The 17,381-nt window shown below is 35.6% G+C and overlaps 1 protein-coding gene across 1 annotated transcript; it reads left to right on the plus strand.

The window, feature by feature from the left end:
- Positions 1–5,435: 5,435 nt before the first annotated feature.
- On the plus strand, positions 5,436–16,465 carry LOC127977083 (E3 ubiquitin-protein ligase HACE1-like). The gene is made up of 8 exons (XM_052581770.1): positions 5,436–5,749; positions 13,604–13,658; positions 13,961–14,050; positions 14,167–14,271; positions 14,480–14,555; positions 15,427–15,558; positions 15,677–15,759; positions 16,020–16,465. The coding sequence occupies exons 1-8, from the start codon at positions 5,659–5,661 to the stop codon at positions 16,123–16,125; spliced, it is 738 nt and encodes a 245-aa protein (XP_052437730.1). The 5' UTR covers positions 5,436–5,658; the 3' UTR covers positions 16,126–16,465.
- The last annotated feature ends 916 nt before the right edge of the window (positions 16,466–17,381 follow it).

Below are 17,381 nucleotides of genomic sequence, written 5' to 3' on the forward strand. Positions count from 1 at the left end.
TGTCCGACTTGATGTCACGGTGAAAGACACCCCGGTCCAGACAGTGTTTGGCTGCGAGCACCGCTTGGCGCATTAAGCCACGTGCCACAGTTTCTTCAAGATAACCTCCGTTGCTCAAGGTGAAGCTGAGCAAGGTCTCACATGGATGTGGATATTCCAAAATCAAGATGTACCGATGATGCTGCTCAAACCATTCATACATTTGGACAATGTTGGGGCTTTGAGGAGGCTCTCGCACCACCAGATTTAGAGCCACTTCCCCCAGCAGAGGTCTGATACTCCCAGGCTACAGAAACGTGATAAGCAAAGAGTTAACTGTTGTCTTTAACTTCCATGTGTCTTCCATGTGTGTATCTAGTTTATGCAGTAGGGTAAAAAGTCTGAAATCACTAGGGAGAATGGCACAGTTTGGCATTCATTTCTAAGTAAAAGCTCAGTTTTATCTAAAATGAACTGACAATTTAAATGAAAAGTTGGAGTGAAAACACTTCACTAACAAACACTTTAGTATAGGGACCAATTCTCACTGTTAGTTATTTATTATCATGCCTATGATAAACATATTTGCTGTCCATTAGTGCTCATGAAGCACATATTCTGCATGACCATATTCTTAATCCCTAATCCTAACCAATACCTGAACTGAACTACCTTACTAACTATTAATAAGCAGCAAATTAGGAGTTTGTTGAGGCCAAAGTAATAGTTAATGGTTGTTAAAAGTGAGAATTGAACCTTAAAATCAAGTGTGACCCTTTATTTCGCTTTACACTTTACACATTCAGATTTCAAGATTTTCAATTTGCTCTTAGATTTTTGGACTCACCTGTATATATAACGTATACATTTACATTTAATAACTTACAACATAAATAAAGCAGTCCTGCACCGACTTGGTTAAAAATTTGATGGCAACCTGCAAAGAGAATAAATAAATTGATACAATGATACATCAATGTTTGTATATATGAAAATCTGTAAACTGTTTTACGTCAGATGGAGTAACTCCTAGAAAACTTCATGATATTATTAATTTAAAAATGTATTACATTTGAAAAATACGTTTTTATATTATTTATATAATATTTATTTTTGGAATGTATATTAATAACAATAATCTACACACTTGACATTATAACACCATATTTTAAATAAAATAAAAAAATAATGCTAGATGCTATAACAACTTTTCAGACATGTGGGGATAAATAAATAAATAAATAAAAAAAACCAAGTGGCAAAATGTTTTGATGAATAAAGCAAGATTGGTTTACCTTCTGACCATCAGATCGACGAGTCCCCTCATAAACAGTGCCAAAATTTCCTGATCCCAGTGACACTCCCACATCATAAAGGGAGAAAAATGATCCTGTGAAGAAAGAAAGAAAGATGTTAATATATGGTATTGCTGCTGGCTTTGATTATTACAGAAATTCCAAAAGTAGTTTACTTTGCTGCGTGCCTGAATATTTATGAATGGCTTTTACAGAGAATTGTTTATTACATGTATATTACTATTTCTTTTAACCATGGAATCAACAATATAACAAAATCAAACTAAAATGCTTCATGCGCCACATGATACATGCTGATACATAAGGTATTAGACAGACTGGCACATAAATACAAATGTGAAGAAGGTGGAGAAAAGTCAAAATAAGTGAAAACTGAAAGGAATAAACACACACACAATAACTAAAGGACAGAGTATAATCACAAAAGACTCACCGACAGCTGGACCCGGAAGGGATGTTAACTCTGAATGAAGGCCAGACGGACCTGGGACAGGTTCTTGCTTGAGATCAGGTGTCAGTTTAAGACTGGACTGACGAGAGACATTCATTGGCTGAGAATCAACCAGATCGGTGTGAGGTGGCAGCTCATGATTGGATGCACCTGGCTGGGGATCCATTGGCTCAGGGTCAGGGTCAGGATCAGGACTGGTTGGATCGCTGTCAGGTGTCAGCTGGAGACTGGATAGACCCGAGACAGAGGAAGGCTCAGGACCAGCTGGATCGGTTGTACGTGTCATCTCGACACTGGGTGCTTCTGGGACAGCTGTTAACTCAGATTTGAGTGGATCTTGCTGAGACTCTGGCTTGACGCTGTCTGGGTCTACTTTGTTGCCCCTGTAACAGAACAGGACTGTATGCTTTACAGCTCTCCATGTTTGTCAGAAGAATGCACACGTGCCTTTGTTCTTTCTCATTTTGGTTTGCTTTTCTAGAAAGTGGCATAGAAGACCATAACATATATGACCTAAAATGAAGTAATTAACTACTTGTTTATTGAACGCATAAAATCAATGTCACATTTGCAATCGTACTTATACACTTCATGTTGTATGTTGCATATAATATGTTATAAATATGAAAACTAATTATGACCCCTGCTTTTAGTATAATTCCGTGAGTACTTTTGCTATAGGCCTACTTAAATTTCACAGAAAACTGACAGATTTCCACATTGGCTTAACTACAAAGCCAGTTTTTTATAATAAAAAAAAAAAAATTCTGAAAATATAAAAAGCCTATACCTGCTGTAGTGTTTCCAGCTGTCTGTGTAGAGTTAACACATCAGCTGAGCATCTGCAGAACTGACTCCAGTCCGTTTTTGTATGAAAATGATATTTTCTGTATGTTGATCAAATCTGCTCAGGTGATTGATCGTCTTCGCTACTGGACTGATTCTCAGTCAACCGATAGCAGGGCGTTTGTGATGTAATAGTACACTATTCTTTCACGAGCATTCTAAGAAGAACGGGAAGACGTGGCCTAATGGTTAGAGGGTTGGACTCCCAATCGAAGGGTTGTGGGTTCTAGTCTCGGGCCGGACGGAATTGTGGGTGGGGGGAGTGCATGTACAGTTCTCTCTCCACCTTCAATACCACGACTTAAGTGCCCTTGAGCAAGGCATTGAACCCCAAAAACTGCTCCCCGGGCGCCGCAGCATAAATGGCTGCCCACTGCTCCGGGTGTGTGCTCACAGTGTGTGTGTGTGTGTGTTCACTGCTCTGTGTGTGTGCATTTCGGATGGGTTAAATGCAGAGCACAAATTCTGAGTATGGGTCACCATACTTGGCTGAATGTCACTTCACTTTAAGAATTATACAGTGTTGCCAGATTGGGCGGGTTCCCGCACAATTTAGGTTTTTTTTTTTTTTTTTTTTGTGACTTGATGCTTCAAATAAAAATGTAAAGCCAGCAGGTGATGACAAATGACTGTTAAAAAGAGATTACTTTAAAAAAAAAAACTTTAAAAAAAAACACTTGATTGATCCATGAATGACACAAAAGTCTTTCAGTATCAGAAAGATCTTTATTGCCAGGCAAGTTTATATATACGATGAATTTGTTTAGGTGACAGAAGCTTTCTAGAGCACAAAACGAAACTACAGTGGCAAGACAAATAGTAATAATAATAATAAAATAAGAAGAATATGATAGATGAAAAAGAAATCATCTAGAAAAAATAAAAATAAAAAATAAGTAAGTAAATAAATAAATAAATAGATTATATGTGTACAGGGGCCTGTACCATGATGGTAGCTGAACAAATTCAGAGGTACAGGATTAGTTTTGAGTTGACAAAACCAAACCGCTCCAATCCGGCTCTGTTGGTACCATGATGCTGTTCATCAACTTTCTTTGTCAACTCATGCTTTGATCCTGAGTTTGTGAAGCGCGTGCACGTGAATGTGTGACATCACTGGCGAACAGCCAATCACGAGCCTTGCAGCAAAGAGCAGGTTTGATTTACTTCTCGCGAGAGACCCAGCGAGATTCAAAACTAAATGTTAAAGGTTTTGCTAAAGGTTAAGAGACTGAAGAATATGACAAATTTAAACAGGACAAATAAAATAAATAATCTTGCTCTATCAGTGAAGTCACAAGTGAAACTTGTTAACTTAGTTCATACATTTGAAAATATATAGTGGTAGAGAATTGAACATGTAAGGTCAGATTTTTTATTTATTTTTTAAATAGTGCAATCTTTTGATACTACAGCTTATTTATATCACATGATCGGTATGCATTTATATTTATTTAATATAAACGATTTATAATAATTGTTTAAATAAAATTGCTTGTGTAATAAATAATGATAATATGAACCACAATAATTATATAAATCATAAAATGACTGAGTAATTATCATTAAAGCCAGACTTCTATTTTTTTTAGCATTAGTGACATTTAATTTGGAGCAAGATAAACTGGAGTGACTTTGTGTCAGACATGTGTCACTTTTCTCACATCTGATTGGTCCACCTTCAGTTTGAGATCTCTAACCCAGTACATAACCTGCCCCGGAGCAGGTTAACCGTTGAGTGTAAGTTACTATGGCAATGAATAGAGCTAAAAGCCAATTTATTTATTTTTGTTTATTTTCATTTATTATTTTTGAATATTTAATATATTTTATAATTACACTGCAGCAATTAGCATTTTGTAAAATTACATTGCATATATAATTTTGTAAATTAGGCTGCATGTTATTTTGTTTAATGGTCTTTCATATATATATATACAACCCTACACCTAAACCAACCCCTTACATGAAACTTTTGGCATTTTCAGATTTTCAAAAAGCAAACAAACAAACAAAAAAAAACTTTATTAATATGATTTACAAGCTTGTTTCCTCATGGGGACCTAAAAATTTGACATTTGGTCCCCATATTTTTATAAATACCAGGTATACACACAAACACACACCTATTGTACACACAAACACATTCAACTAATTTTACTTTTACATATTACCCTGTTTCTAACTAGAACCAGAAAATCTGAGCATATCACATCAGTCATCACGTCCTTACACTTGCTTTGAGATTTTAAAGTAATTTTACTCATTTATTAATCACTCAATGGCCTATAGGACATAAATACATTTCAGATATGCTCACTAAAATTATATACAAACCTAAAAGACCACACATATCATTTGGACAGAGTCAGTTAGAAATACACAAAACAAAGGGAATCAGCTTTTAGTTGCCATGATGCCACCCAAAGCTTCCGGAAGAGATTGGATGTGCTAAAACATTTACCACATTTAAAGCCAGTCTTAAAACCCATATTTTTATTTGTGCATTTATTGAATGGTTGCACTGAATTTTATGTATAATCATTTTCTATTTTGAACTTATTTATTTTACTACACCAAGCTAATATTGTAAAGCAACTTATTTTGAGATGATTTTCTTTTTTGTAATGAATATGCTAGTTAAAACATTTCCATTTAGTGTTTAAATACATTTTAGCTGTAAATATGGAATAATTTATAACAATTAGGCCAGAAAGAAATCGCTTAAAATACACTTTGAATAGTTTAAAGGTCATGACCACCAGTTTATTGGATGGCGTCACGTCATGGACATTTGACTCATGTGTGTCTGTCCCAAGACTACATTTCCCATACTGCATTGCAATGAAAACAGGAAGAAAGACACCATGAGGAAATATTTCCACAAAATGAATCAGAGAGCGATGGGGTGATATTGTGCGGTGGAATGAGTCGTGAACTCAGCGCGTCAGCCAAAGACAGATGGAAGAGATCGAGGCTTTGGCTTTTCAGAGAGAGAGAGAGTGAAGGAATACGTCTTCCATGAGCTGATTTTTTTTTTTTTCTTTTTTTTGCTGGACATCTCATATGATGGAACGAGCGATGGAGCATTTGAATGTACAGCTGAATCGACTGACGCGTTCCCTGCGTCGCGCGAGGACTGTGGAACTCCCAGAAGGTGAGACGTCACGCGACAGATAACAAACATTCTTATTTTTGAGGACTACTGAGGTTGTCAAGGAGACCCTTGATACATTCTAATCATCTCGGCTTCCGGTGTTCTGACGATTTGTGCTACCCGCTCAGATTGTGCTACCTCCCATTAAAAAGATAGGCAGCACAAATCGATAGTGAAGAATGCTACCCTTCAGATTGCGCTACCAGCTTCTTATTCATGTGGTTTCAGGCATTTTATATATATATATATATATATATATATATATATATATATATATATATATATATATATATATATATATATATATATGACTATACCTACCTACCCTTACGAAAAATAACCATGGTTTTATTATAGTAAAACTGTAGTAACCCATGGTTTTTTGGCGTATTGACTGCCATTTGTAAAACCACAGATTTACTACAAATACCATGGTTAAACTATGGTTAAAATAGCAAAACCATGGTTAATTTGTGGTTACCATGGTTTAACTACAGTAACTATGGTTTTTTGGTTTTATTTGTAGTAAAACCATGGTTCATTTTCGTAAGGGTAAACATACACGTCCGTACATACCCTTACCCTAAACTTACCCTTAAAACAATGCAAACATATTTTTGGTAGCACAATCTGATAATCATAGCATGATTCTTCGGCACACCGGACAGGATTCCTGTCTACGGCCATACAATTTGGCTGATTAACACGAAAACACGTCCGTGCATATTTCACAACAAAATTAAGGTTAAAAACAATAATTAGGTGTTGTGGTGGTAATAATAATAATAATAATAATAATAATAATAATAAATACATAAAAGCAATATGCTTTCTAACTAACTAATATATACTTAAGTTGTGCTCAACATTATTCATACCCTTGGCAAATTTGATCAAAGAAATCTGTGAAAATAAATCTGCAGTGTTTATCCACTTGATCTTTCATAAAAAAATATAAATAATAATAATAATAATAATGAATCTAACCTTTAATTAATATATATATATATATATATATATATATATAAAGAAAATCTCATTATGAAATAAATATTTCTCTTTAGTGAGAGGATATGTGACTATATTATCTTAATGTTGTGAGGAAGGAGCGTTTAAGTGGCCAATGACTCCAAGGATCACAGCTGGGGGTCAGAAATCCTAAAAAAAAAAAAAAAAACCTTGTTGTTTGAGAGGGTTTCAAGAAGGCCGATGAAGGCTATTAACACTAAGTGCAAATAGCAATATTTGTTATTTGCACTAACTGCAAATATCTATAAATTCTATTTACACTGTTAAAATAACAGGATTGTCTGCTATTTATACTACTTATTGCACATAGTGGCGATTATCTGCACCTCAGTATAGTAGTATATTATAAAACAGTTGGCAATAATAACTTAATGTGTGTTCATTGGTGCTGTCACAATAACAAATTTTGCTGGACAATAAATTGTCCAAGAAATTATCGCGATAAATGATATTATTGTCGTTCTAAGACCAGTTTCAACTAATATAATGATAATGGCATAATAACACAGGTACACCTTTTCAAAGATCAATAAACCTTTATTTTTGATTTTATGGTAGATTCAGAGCAAGAAATGCCAACAGCATTTATGATTTAGGCAATTCAAAAATCTTCACATTTATTTTAAATAATGATTCAATCCATTTCAAACAACTGTTCAAAAATGAAACTTTAAATGGACATGTGTGTTTTTTATTGAACGTAACCAACAACTGGGCTAGGTGGCACTAGGCAGGCATAATGGAATGCGCAAAAAGGCTAGACCCATTACAAACTATTGGACAGGTAACGTTAAACAAGTTGATCAACGTTTTCGGGGTCCAGAGCAGAGCGTTTTTTATTCACTATATGTCCAGCTGTTGAGAAGACGCGCTCCGACCGCACTGATGTCCCATGGACAACTACTTCATTGACAGCTGCGCAAGGTGTGGGTATTTTGTACTGCCAATCTTCCACCACAAAAGCGGGTCTCTGTCAGCTGGCAATGGTGGCTCCTTTTCATTACTCATCATGCTGTTGTCCTCCATTTTCTTTGAAAACACTAGATGCAGCTATTGAAACCGTGAAACTATAAGCGTGTAAAATTGCTGGGTATTTTAAGTCTAGCTTTCGCAATGCCTTCTGCAATTTCGGAATTCTTTATTTTCTTTTTTGCTTGTTTGTGATTTTTGTTAAATATATAATTTGTTTAATTGTTTTAAAATTAATAGAGTACATATTTGGTTAAAATTGATTCCCTATTTTCATTTTTGAAACTTTTTTTGGTTGGTCCGATCGATTGTGCAATCGATTTCCGAATGAAAAGTGAAAGCCCTACCATTTAACCGTTAACCGAAAGTAAACATTTGTGCTCAAGTTCGTTATTTCAAATGCGGTATGCACGCTCATAATGGAAGAGAGGCGGGGCGACGTGCTCGTTTTTTTCCAGGCCCGTCCGCGCCGCGTCTAGTTGAAAAACATCTCTGCTCCAACAGGTCACGTGACAAGAACCAACTCAATCAGCTTCCTTCGGGGGTGAAATTTCCCATTGTTTTTGAAAAATGGGGTGCACCCAAACACTGCAGAGTTTTTTACTCTTTAAAATAAATCTTGTAGCAGAATTACAGCAAAGGTTTTTCGGTGGTGGAAATCCATTACTGAAATGTCCTTGTTGTAACGGAGATCGCAGCTGATGGATGCTTAGCAACTACAGACACCTCAGGAGCGCAACTGAGTGATCACTTTGGAAAGATGGAGAAAACGGTGCACGCTGTGTGTGTGAACTCACTGGGTGCATTGACACATGCAACTACACACTTGAGCCCCTTTCACACTGCCATTCTGGCAAATACAGGGGTAAAGTGTTCCTGCAATTGTTCCCTGGTCGCTAGATTTTGCACTTTCAGACTGCCAGTGATGACCCGGGATATGTGCGTGCTTTCACACACAACCCTTGAAGATCCCGCAACGACACGTGACATCAGGGCGTGACATGTAATGTACGAGTCGACAACGCTTGGCACGTTATATTTTCACTGAAGCAAGCAAACGAACTCGGCGTCAGCGCGGAAAGTGAGGAACTAACTGATCTCTGCTTCATTACAGTTTGCACATATGTTTTCGTTGCGAACGTTGATCTTCCTTCAAAACAGCCGGTAAAAGAGTCGCGCGATAACGCATGTCATCACTTCGACACGGAATTAGATCTGGCTTTTGTTCACACAGCGCTCGTCCCGGGTTCAATTCGGTAATCATTCCCGGGACGTGGTTGCTTTCACACAGAAGGCAACCCGGCAATGTTCCGGAAATATTGCGGGTCCGACGTGCAGTGTGAAAGGGGCTCAACAGACATATTTAGCTGAGCAAGCCAAATGAACCAAGCAAAAAGTAAGCCCATTTCGAGAGAAAGGACAACGAAGTTACTTGCTAAATATGCTACGCGGTATTGGGATTACTAAAAGGGCGGACTGGGCAATTCCAGTGGCTTCACTGCCTGTTGTTTAGTTTAGAATGCGATGAGCGATCCAGTCATATATAGATCAGTGATCACAACACTATCTGGAATAAATTATTACTTTCAAACATTGTACTCCAATACAAACCAACTATTTAAAAATACTTATTTAACACTGAAATTATTTTACATTCTAGCAGACATTATTCCAACAAAGCACACTTTAACTTAATAACTTAGTAAAATAATATTTTGAGGCCTTTTTAGGCCCCTTTTTTAATCAGGCATGTAAATAAATGCAGCCTTGGTGAGCAGAAGGGAATTCTTTTAAAACATTAAAAAATATTACAGATCCCAATTTGAACACAATGTGTGAATGTTATAATACATTTTTAAATAGTAAATATTTTGTGGTTACTGTTGTATTTATTATAATTATTATTGTCTTTTTAATTTTATTCAACAGAACAACTGTACAATTACAATACTAACATTTAAGAATGTGCTATAACTTTTTTTGTTGTTGACACCAGCAGATTTATAAATTATAATCATTACCAATTTGGGAAGATGCACATATCCCATTGTCACATGCCTTGTAGGCTTGCCGCGATAGACAGTGTTGACGGTGTAACCGGTTTTTAGCCATGACACCGGTTACATCACTTTCCCACCGTGACACCGCCCCCTCCGTCATTTTGATATTCGTTTTTTGAAGTATTTGTTTTTTTTCCACATGCTTCAAAGCTACCTCCATCATTCCAGCCCCCGAAGAAACCGTCTCCATCATGCTTCAATGACTACCATCCAGTTGCACTTACTCCTATTCTCATGAAGAGCTTTGAATGGCAACTCATACACTGTATCAAGTCCCCCCCCCCCCCCACGGACCCCTTCCAGTTTGGTTATTGGTCCAACTGCTCGACCGATGACGTCATCGGCACACCGCCCTCCACTTAGCGTTCACACGTCTAGAGAAAAAAAACTCATACGTCAGAATGCTGTTCATAGATTTCAGTTCAGCATTCAACAGTACCATCCCTCAGCAGCTCATTCACAAACTGGTCGAGCTGGGGCTCAACACTTCGTTGTGCAACTGGCTGTTGCACTTTCTGAATGGAAGACCTCAGGCAGTACGGGTCGGCAGCAACAAATCCAGCACCATCACACCGAACACTGTGGCCCCCCAAGGATGTGTGCTGAGCCCCCTCCAATTCACTCTACTGACCCATGACTGCACACCGTCACACAACTCAAACCTCTTCATTAAGTTTGCAGATTAAACATAAATAATAAATAAAGGATAATAAAGAACTGCTCACTAAGCATTTTTTATTATTTTAATCAGATTGAATAATCTTTTGCACTACAATAATTTTATCTGGACTGTTTGTTTACTTCACTGGTTTACAGTCTATCTGCTATGTCTTCTGCTGCTTTATTTAACCCCTTTTTTACATGCCCTTATTTCTATAGTTGTATTTTATATTTACTCTGTATCCTTCTTTGATTTTATGTTTTACTGTTAGTGTTATCTGTATGCACAGAGGTTCTGAGAGTAAAGCAATTTCAATTCTCTGTATGTATGTGCTGTACATGTGAAAGAATTGACAATAAAGCAGACTTGACTTGACTTAACTTGACTTGATCTCCTGGATAGTATCATCCCAAAGGTAAAGTGTGCTGGTAGCCACCTCATGCTGAGGGGCTATTGTTCAGTGAATATTACAGTGAATAATACAATAGCCTCTATTACTATATTTCTCTATACTGAAATGAAAAGCTTAACATACCATCTTGAATCTAAGCTTCATGCCTGTACTGTAACGTTAGTCAGTTATTTATGTTTATATAAATTCTGTGTATATTTTAACTGTCCTGATTGAGCAACATCTATTTCAGACTCTCTAAAATAATGCAATTAGGCCCTATGTTTACTAGCATTACCATATCCATGTAAAATGTTGTATGCTAGATTAATAATTATTTTAACCACCGTATAAATCATTGCTTGCTTCAAAATGAATGCTGTTAACGAAATCATTGTTGAAATATTTGAAGTTAGCACCTACTGTATGGATAAAAACACTTTAACAAAATTATATAGGTAATGAATAACTGTACAAGGCGAATAAAGGCATACAAAGCATACATCTTTCATCAGATTTCAGAATGAGCAATTTGTCATTTGTTATATATATGTGTTCAGGTCATGTCTGTCTAATGTTTATCATGTTCATGATGTTTGCTACTGTAAAGTCGGGGAAATTCCCAACATTAAAAAATAACTGTGAACATGCCTAGGGTGTTTGCATTGTAGTAATGTACAGAGATACTTCAAATTTTAAAACGCTGACTTGTTAGGTGATGTTGTCTCGTTAAAGGGACAGTAAGTAGGAATTACTCCCATCTAGTGGTGAAATTGTATTTTGCATTCAAACTAATTTTGCTCTCCAGCGCCTCTCTTTTTCAAATGCGCGTTGCATCTACGGTAGGCGATATGTACCAAAAAGCTTTGACAGGATGTCTTCTAATAGCACTTCGTTGAGTTTTCCTTCAGGTGAACAGGTGTGTTATTTCAAACAAACTGCAACATGACAACTAACAAACGAATGTTACAGTATGAATTACTGACTGTGGAAACATGAAATATTGTAATTAGTAGTTATGTCTAATTTATTCGTTATATTTTCTGAATTACATGCATTGTTAGATATAAAAAAAATATTATAATATAGATTGTAACACTGACTTACCTGTTGAGAAGAAAACTGGCCACTTTAGCGTCTCTTTTGAAATCTTTATCAAGCATTAGCTCTTTCCACCTAGAAAAACCTTCCCTGACATTAACTCTTGTTTTCTGTAATCTACGGTCACGTTTCCTTTTACGTTCTATTTTTGACTGTTTTGGCGACGATGTTTTCTCCTGTGGCGCGGCATATGTATGGTCCATAATAAGAATGAAATCCAGACTTTTAAACTTGCCGGTGCAGTTTCAAGCGCCTCTCACTGCTCTGCACCTGCGTTTCTGGCTCTGACCGAAAACGCGTTGTGGAAACGCGTTGGCTTAGTACTTTTTGTCCCTCTCTGCTATTATAGTTTTGCAAGATGGCGGAACTACATGGAAGCCTCCGTCGACCTACCCGTCCCATGTATATAAAGATAATAAATTCTTCATTTACAAGGATTAGTTTAAACATTGGCATAGGTATTTGTACACCATTGAGGGCATATTTATGAATAAAAATATTGATTTTAGATAATAAAATACCTAAAAAGTTACTTATTGTCCCTTTAAAATCATACAATTTCCTATTAATTCAATAGAACATTTACGCACACTAGGGACTACCAATATGATGGCGTGGTGGCTTCACTTTCATGACGTCATGAGCAGTCCAGTTCTCTATTATAGATCAGTGGTCTGCCCCCATCCAGCCTGACAGAGGCTGAGAAGTGAGGAGGTGAGGAGAAGAATAGCATATAATTGGCAAATGCTGATGAGCAAAGCTTGTCGCATTAAAAAAAAAAAAAAAAAAAAAAAAAAAACTGTAATGGTGTTAACCGTAAACTTGAGGCTATAATGCTGCTTCAGCTAAATATTTAGTTAAGGGTATGTATACTTATGCAATGTACTTATGTTGTATTTATTATTATTATTTTTAATTTATTTACGAAGTTGTGGCAATTCTATTTTTGCTTTGTCAATATGATGCATGAAGTGTAGATTGATGTGTGAAAAAAATTAATGCAGCAACTTGAAAAAAAAATATACATATACAAGAATACTTTTGCAAGGCCCCATATATATATATATATATATATATATATATATATATATATATATATATATGTGTGTGTGTGTATATATATAATAGTGCTGTCAAATGATTGATCGTGATTAATCGCATCCAAAATAAAAGTTTTGTTCACATAATATAGAGTGTGTACTGTCTATATTTATTATGTATATATAAATACAAACACATGCGTGTATATATATATATATATATATATATATATATATATATATATATATATATATATATATATATGCATGCTAATATTTTCTAAATATATATTGTATGTGTGTGGTTTTATATATACATAATAAATATACTTATATAAAAAATATATAAAATATATAAAAACTTTTATTTTGGATGCGATTAATCATGATTAATCGTTTGACAGCACTTTGACTTGACAGTACTTTTGACTTAGTTCTCCATAGTTTTTCTTAATTTGTTCTCTTATTTTGTAAAACTCCCATTTTATTTGATCCCGCATATACTACCCTGATGTATTTTACAAGACGATTTTCCATTCTCCACAGCTGTTTGCAAGTTGTTACAGAAAATATATTTGAAAAATGTGTTTTCTTTTCTTCTAGACAGTGAAACAGCGGTGTACACCCTCATGCCCATGGTCATGGCTGACCAACACAGGTGAGTGTCACAATTAATGACCTAACAAAAGCCAAGAGAAACAGAAACACAGTAACTTTATTCCCAGTCTAAACAAACCTAAAAGAATGCCACCCACTCCTGCAGCTTCAATACTAACCTCTCTGTTTCCAGTACAGTATGTATGACATGCTCAGTGATGACCTACTATAAAACGTAATTGGAGCTAAAGAAGAGGATGTCAAGCTTAACATCCTCTTTGGGCGGCGGTCATCTCCTTTAAACTTCTGTCTCTTTGGCCACATAGCTTAATGTAATATCTTTTATTTATTTTCTGCTCATAGGTCAGTTTCTGAATTGCTTTTAAACTCAAAGTTTGATGTCAACTATGCCTTTGGACGTGTTAAAAGAAGCCTTCTACACATTGCTGCCAAGTAAGATATTTTCACATTCTCACATTATTACCATATTTTAATGTATTGACTAGTGTTTAAATAGTTATTCGGAGGACCCCACAATGAATATGTTCATGAGATTGCTGTTGTTTCAGCTGTGGATCGGTCGAGTGTCTTGTCCTGCTGTTAAAGCGTGGAGCGAATCCAAACTATCAGGATATCTCCGGCTGCACACCTCTGCATCTAGCTGCAAGAAACGGGTAAACGGAGAGTTTTATCAACTCTGTGCAGGTCTGCCACCTGCTGGAAGCAAAACAAATCACATTTTTTAGGATTTATCCCTCAAGCTTTGTATATACATAACCTAAGCGTTTGTGTGTGTAGCTTGCAAAAGATGGTATCTGAAAAAATGCATTTATGTTGAGTTGCTTTAACATTTTTTCCTCATGTTGTGTTCTGTTTTCACAGACAGAAGAAGTGTATGGGCAGACTGTTAGAGTACAACGCTGATGTTAATATCTGCAATAATGAAGGTCTCACTGCTGTGAGTAGGGTGATAAAACTGCACATTTGAGAAAGACACACAAAACAACAATGACAAGAATAATATTGATAATAACATTACTATTTACCATTTTCATAGTTATGAATATGAAATGTATATGTGATAGTAAAGTGATCAAAAATGTGAAATAACACAAAACAAATAAAGTTGCCAATTGCATTTATTTTCAAAACCATTTTTTTTAAATATATATTCAGATGTTTGCTGGAAAACTACTGTTTATTCACTTCTACTCACCCACTTTTAAAATAATGATTTTTATCAATATTTAGTAATAGATTTAATGAAGAAACTCCTTATGATGAAGAAATGAAGAAATACCTAAGGAAGGCATAAACTAAATAAGTCTAATGAAACTAATTTTAAGCATTTGAGCAGGAGTGTTGAGGGTAACACATTGCAAGAAACGCAAGTTACGTAATTAGATATAGTATACAGATCTGTATACTTTTTTTGTTTTTTAATGTAACACTTATTTTTTTTTATTAATTTAGAATGAAATATTGGAGTTACTTTTTTTTCAAATAGGCCAGTTACTTAGTTTCCTGTATCTTGACTGATAGCTCTGGTGTTGCCATGTTGAGAGAAATCAGAAGTGCAGAAGCGTTGTGTGCGCTGTGTGAACATGATGTCACTGTAGTTCTAGACTAAATATGAACATGTATTTACTCATCTCACTGCACAAAAACTGATTCAGTATTCGTCAAAATGAATAAAAAACAGTCAAATGTAAACTCAGAATATTATACAAAACTTCAATAATTAAATATGTTAAAACTAAAAATTGTTTTACTAATGCAGTGCTGTTTACTTCTTTTTTAGTCTTTATGTCATTGTTTCATGTGATTAGATTCATTGGCTGGCAGTGAATGGAAGGACAGAGCTTCTTCATGACCTGGTGCAGCATGTGTCTAATGTGGACGTGGAGGACGCCATGGGCCAGACAGCCTTACATGTGGCCTGCCAGAACGGACACAAGACTGTACGAAATCTATCTGTCTTCACAGCTTGAACGCTTACAATTTGTAGTTCAGAAATGATTATTATTTTTTTGTTTAGTAGTTCCGTTAAGGTTCATGTGATGTTTCTGTTTCTCACAGACAGTGCAGTGTCTCCTGGACAGTGGAGCGGACATCAACAGACCCAATGTCTCTGGAGCCACTCCACTCTATTTCGCCTGCAGGTGAGCAGCTAACAGCAGCTCTACCAGCTGCCAACACAAATGTACTATGTTTAGCATGATTACAGTTTATTTCACTCCAGCCTGAACTGGAAATCTGTGGTCAACAATTAGAACATGCTCCCTTAAGAAAATTAACTTCCATTCAGTGACTGAATCCGCACGCTTTCTGACGACACAAGAAACATAATTAGGATAAACGGGGTTTGTACAGATATTTATTTATTATATTTTTTTTTTGTGTATAATCTTTTAACACACAGCTTTCTTTGGAGTTTGATGGGAATAAAGGAGTTCAAGTGTCTTTGCTGTAAGGACAGGCTAATAAGAACGCAGTCTGATGAAGATGTGCCACTGTCTGTATTCTGAGTGTGCACTCATATGAGCTCAGTTGCTGAGCAACAGCACTCCATCCGTCTCTTGTTTTGATTACATTTTGCCGCTGATATCAGCGCACTCAAGACTGATGATGATGTGATCAACACTAACATGCCTCACAACAGATAATTAAAGAGTAATTAAACATACGCTTGAAAGGCTTTCAAAACATGGAATCTAGGCCTGTTTATGACTCTTCTAATTCTATACCAATTTTTGTGATGCTTCTGTGTTGTAAATCAACCATACACAATTTGTTCCGGATGACTAGAATAGCTAGACAAGTCATGTAAATGTATTTATTTATAAAAGTGGGATCACTGAGAAAAAAAAAAAAAAAAAAAAAAAACCTTAAACCTTCTGGAATCTTGAAAATAAACGATTATTGTTTTAGTGACTTGTTTGAAACTTGAAAGTGACTTGAAACTAGGAGTGCCCATAGATTAAAATAAGACAGAACAACACCAGTTAAAATGTTATATATATATATATATATATATATATATATATATATATATATATATATATATATATATATATATATATATATATATATATATGCATGGTACGCGGTGGCCAGTGCGTTTAACAGACCAGAAATAAAAGAACTCTCTCTAAAAGAAAATTCTATCATCACCATTACAGGGAATCCAAAGTGCACCTAAACACCAGACCTGTTGGTTATTGGAGGATCTTCTTTTTTCTGGTCTGTTAAACGCATTAGCCATTTTGCAACGAGACTTCAGCGCGTACTGACTGAGCGAGCGCCTATAGTAGAAAACTATAGTTTTAAGAACATGCTTAATGTAATTGAGCCCCGTTACAATATTCCTTTACGAGCCCATTTCAGCCAGACCGTAATTCCTGCTTTGTTCAAAAAAAACATAAGCCCTATAAAGAACCAATTGAGTAAAAACACACTCAATATAAAGAGTTATAGAGTTCCATATAAAAAGTTACATCTTTGTATTTGTTCATAACTACTACAACAATATAACATTTTCATATTTGTTTTTATAGGGAGCTGTTTTGTTTTATACAGTATGCTGCTAAGAAAACACCATAGAAGATGGGTAAAGAATAGCTCCATCATTGTTCAATGTAAAAAATAAAATAAAATACTTTGTTAGTTTTAATAAATAAATGTTTTTTTAAAAATCAAGGAAATTTATCTGCCAATTTTTTCATTTATCTATATCTAAAACTTACCGAACCGTACCGAACCGAACCTTGAAACCAGTGTATCC

This window comes from Carassius gibelio, chromosome B18, assembly GCF_023724105.1.
Source record: "Carassius gibelio isolate Cgi1373 ecotype wild population from Czech Republic chromosome B18, carGib1.2-hapl.c, whole genome shotgun sequence".
NCBI classification, from domain to species: domain Eukaryota; kingdom Metazoa; phylum Chordata; class Actinopteri; order Cypriniformes; family Cyprinidae; genus Carassius; species Carassius gibelio.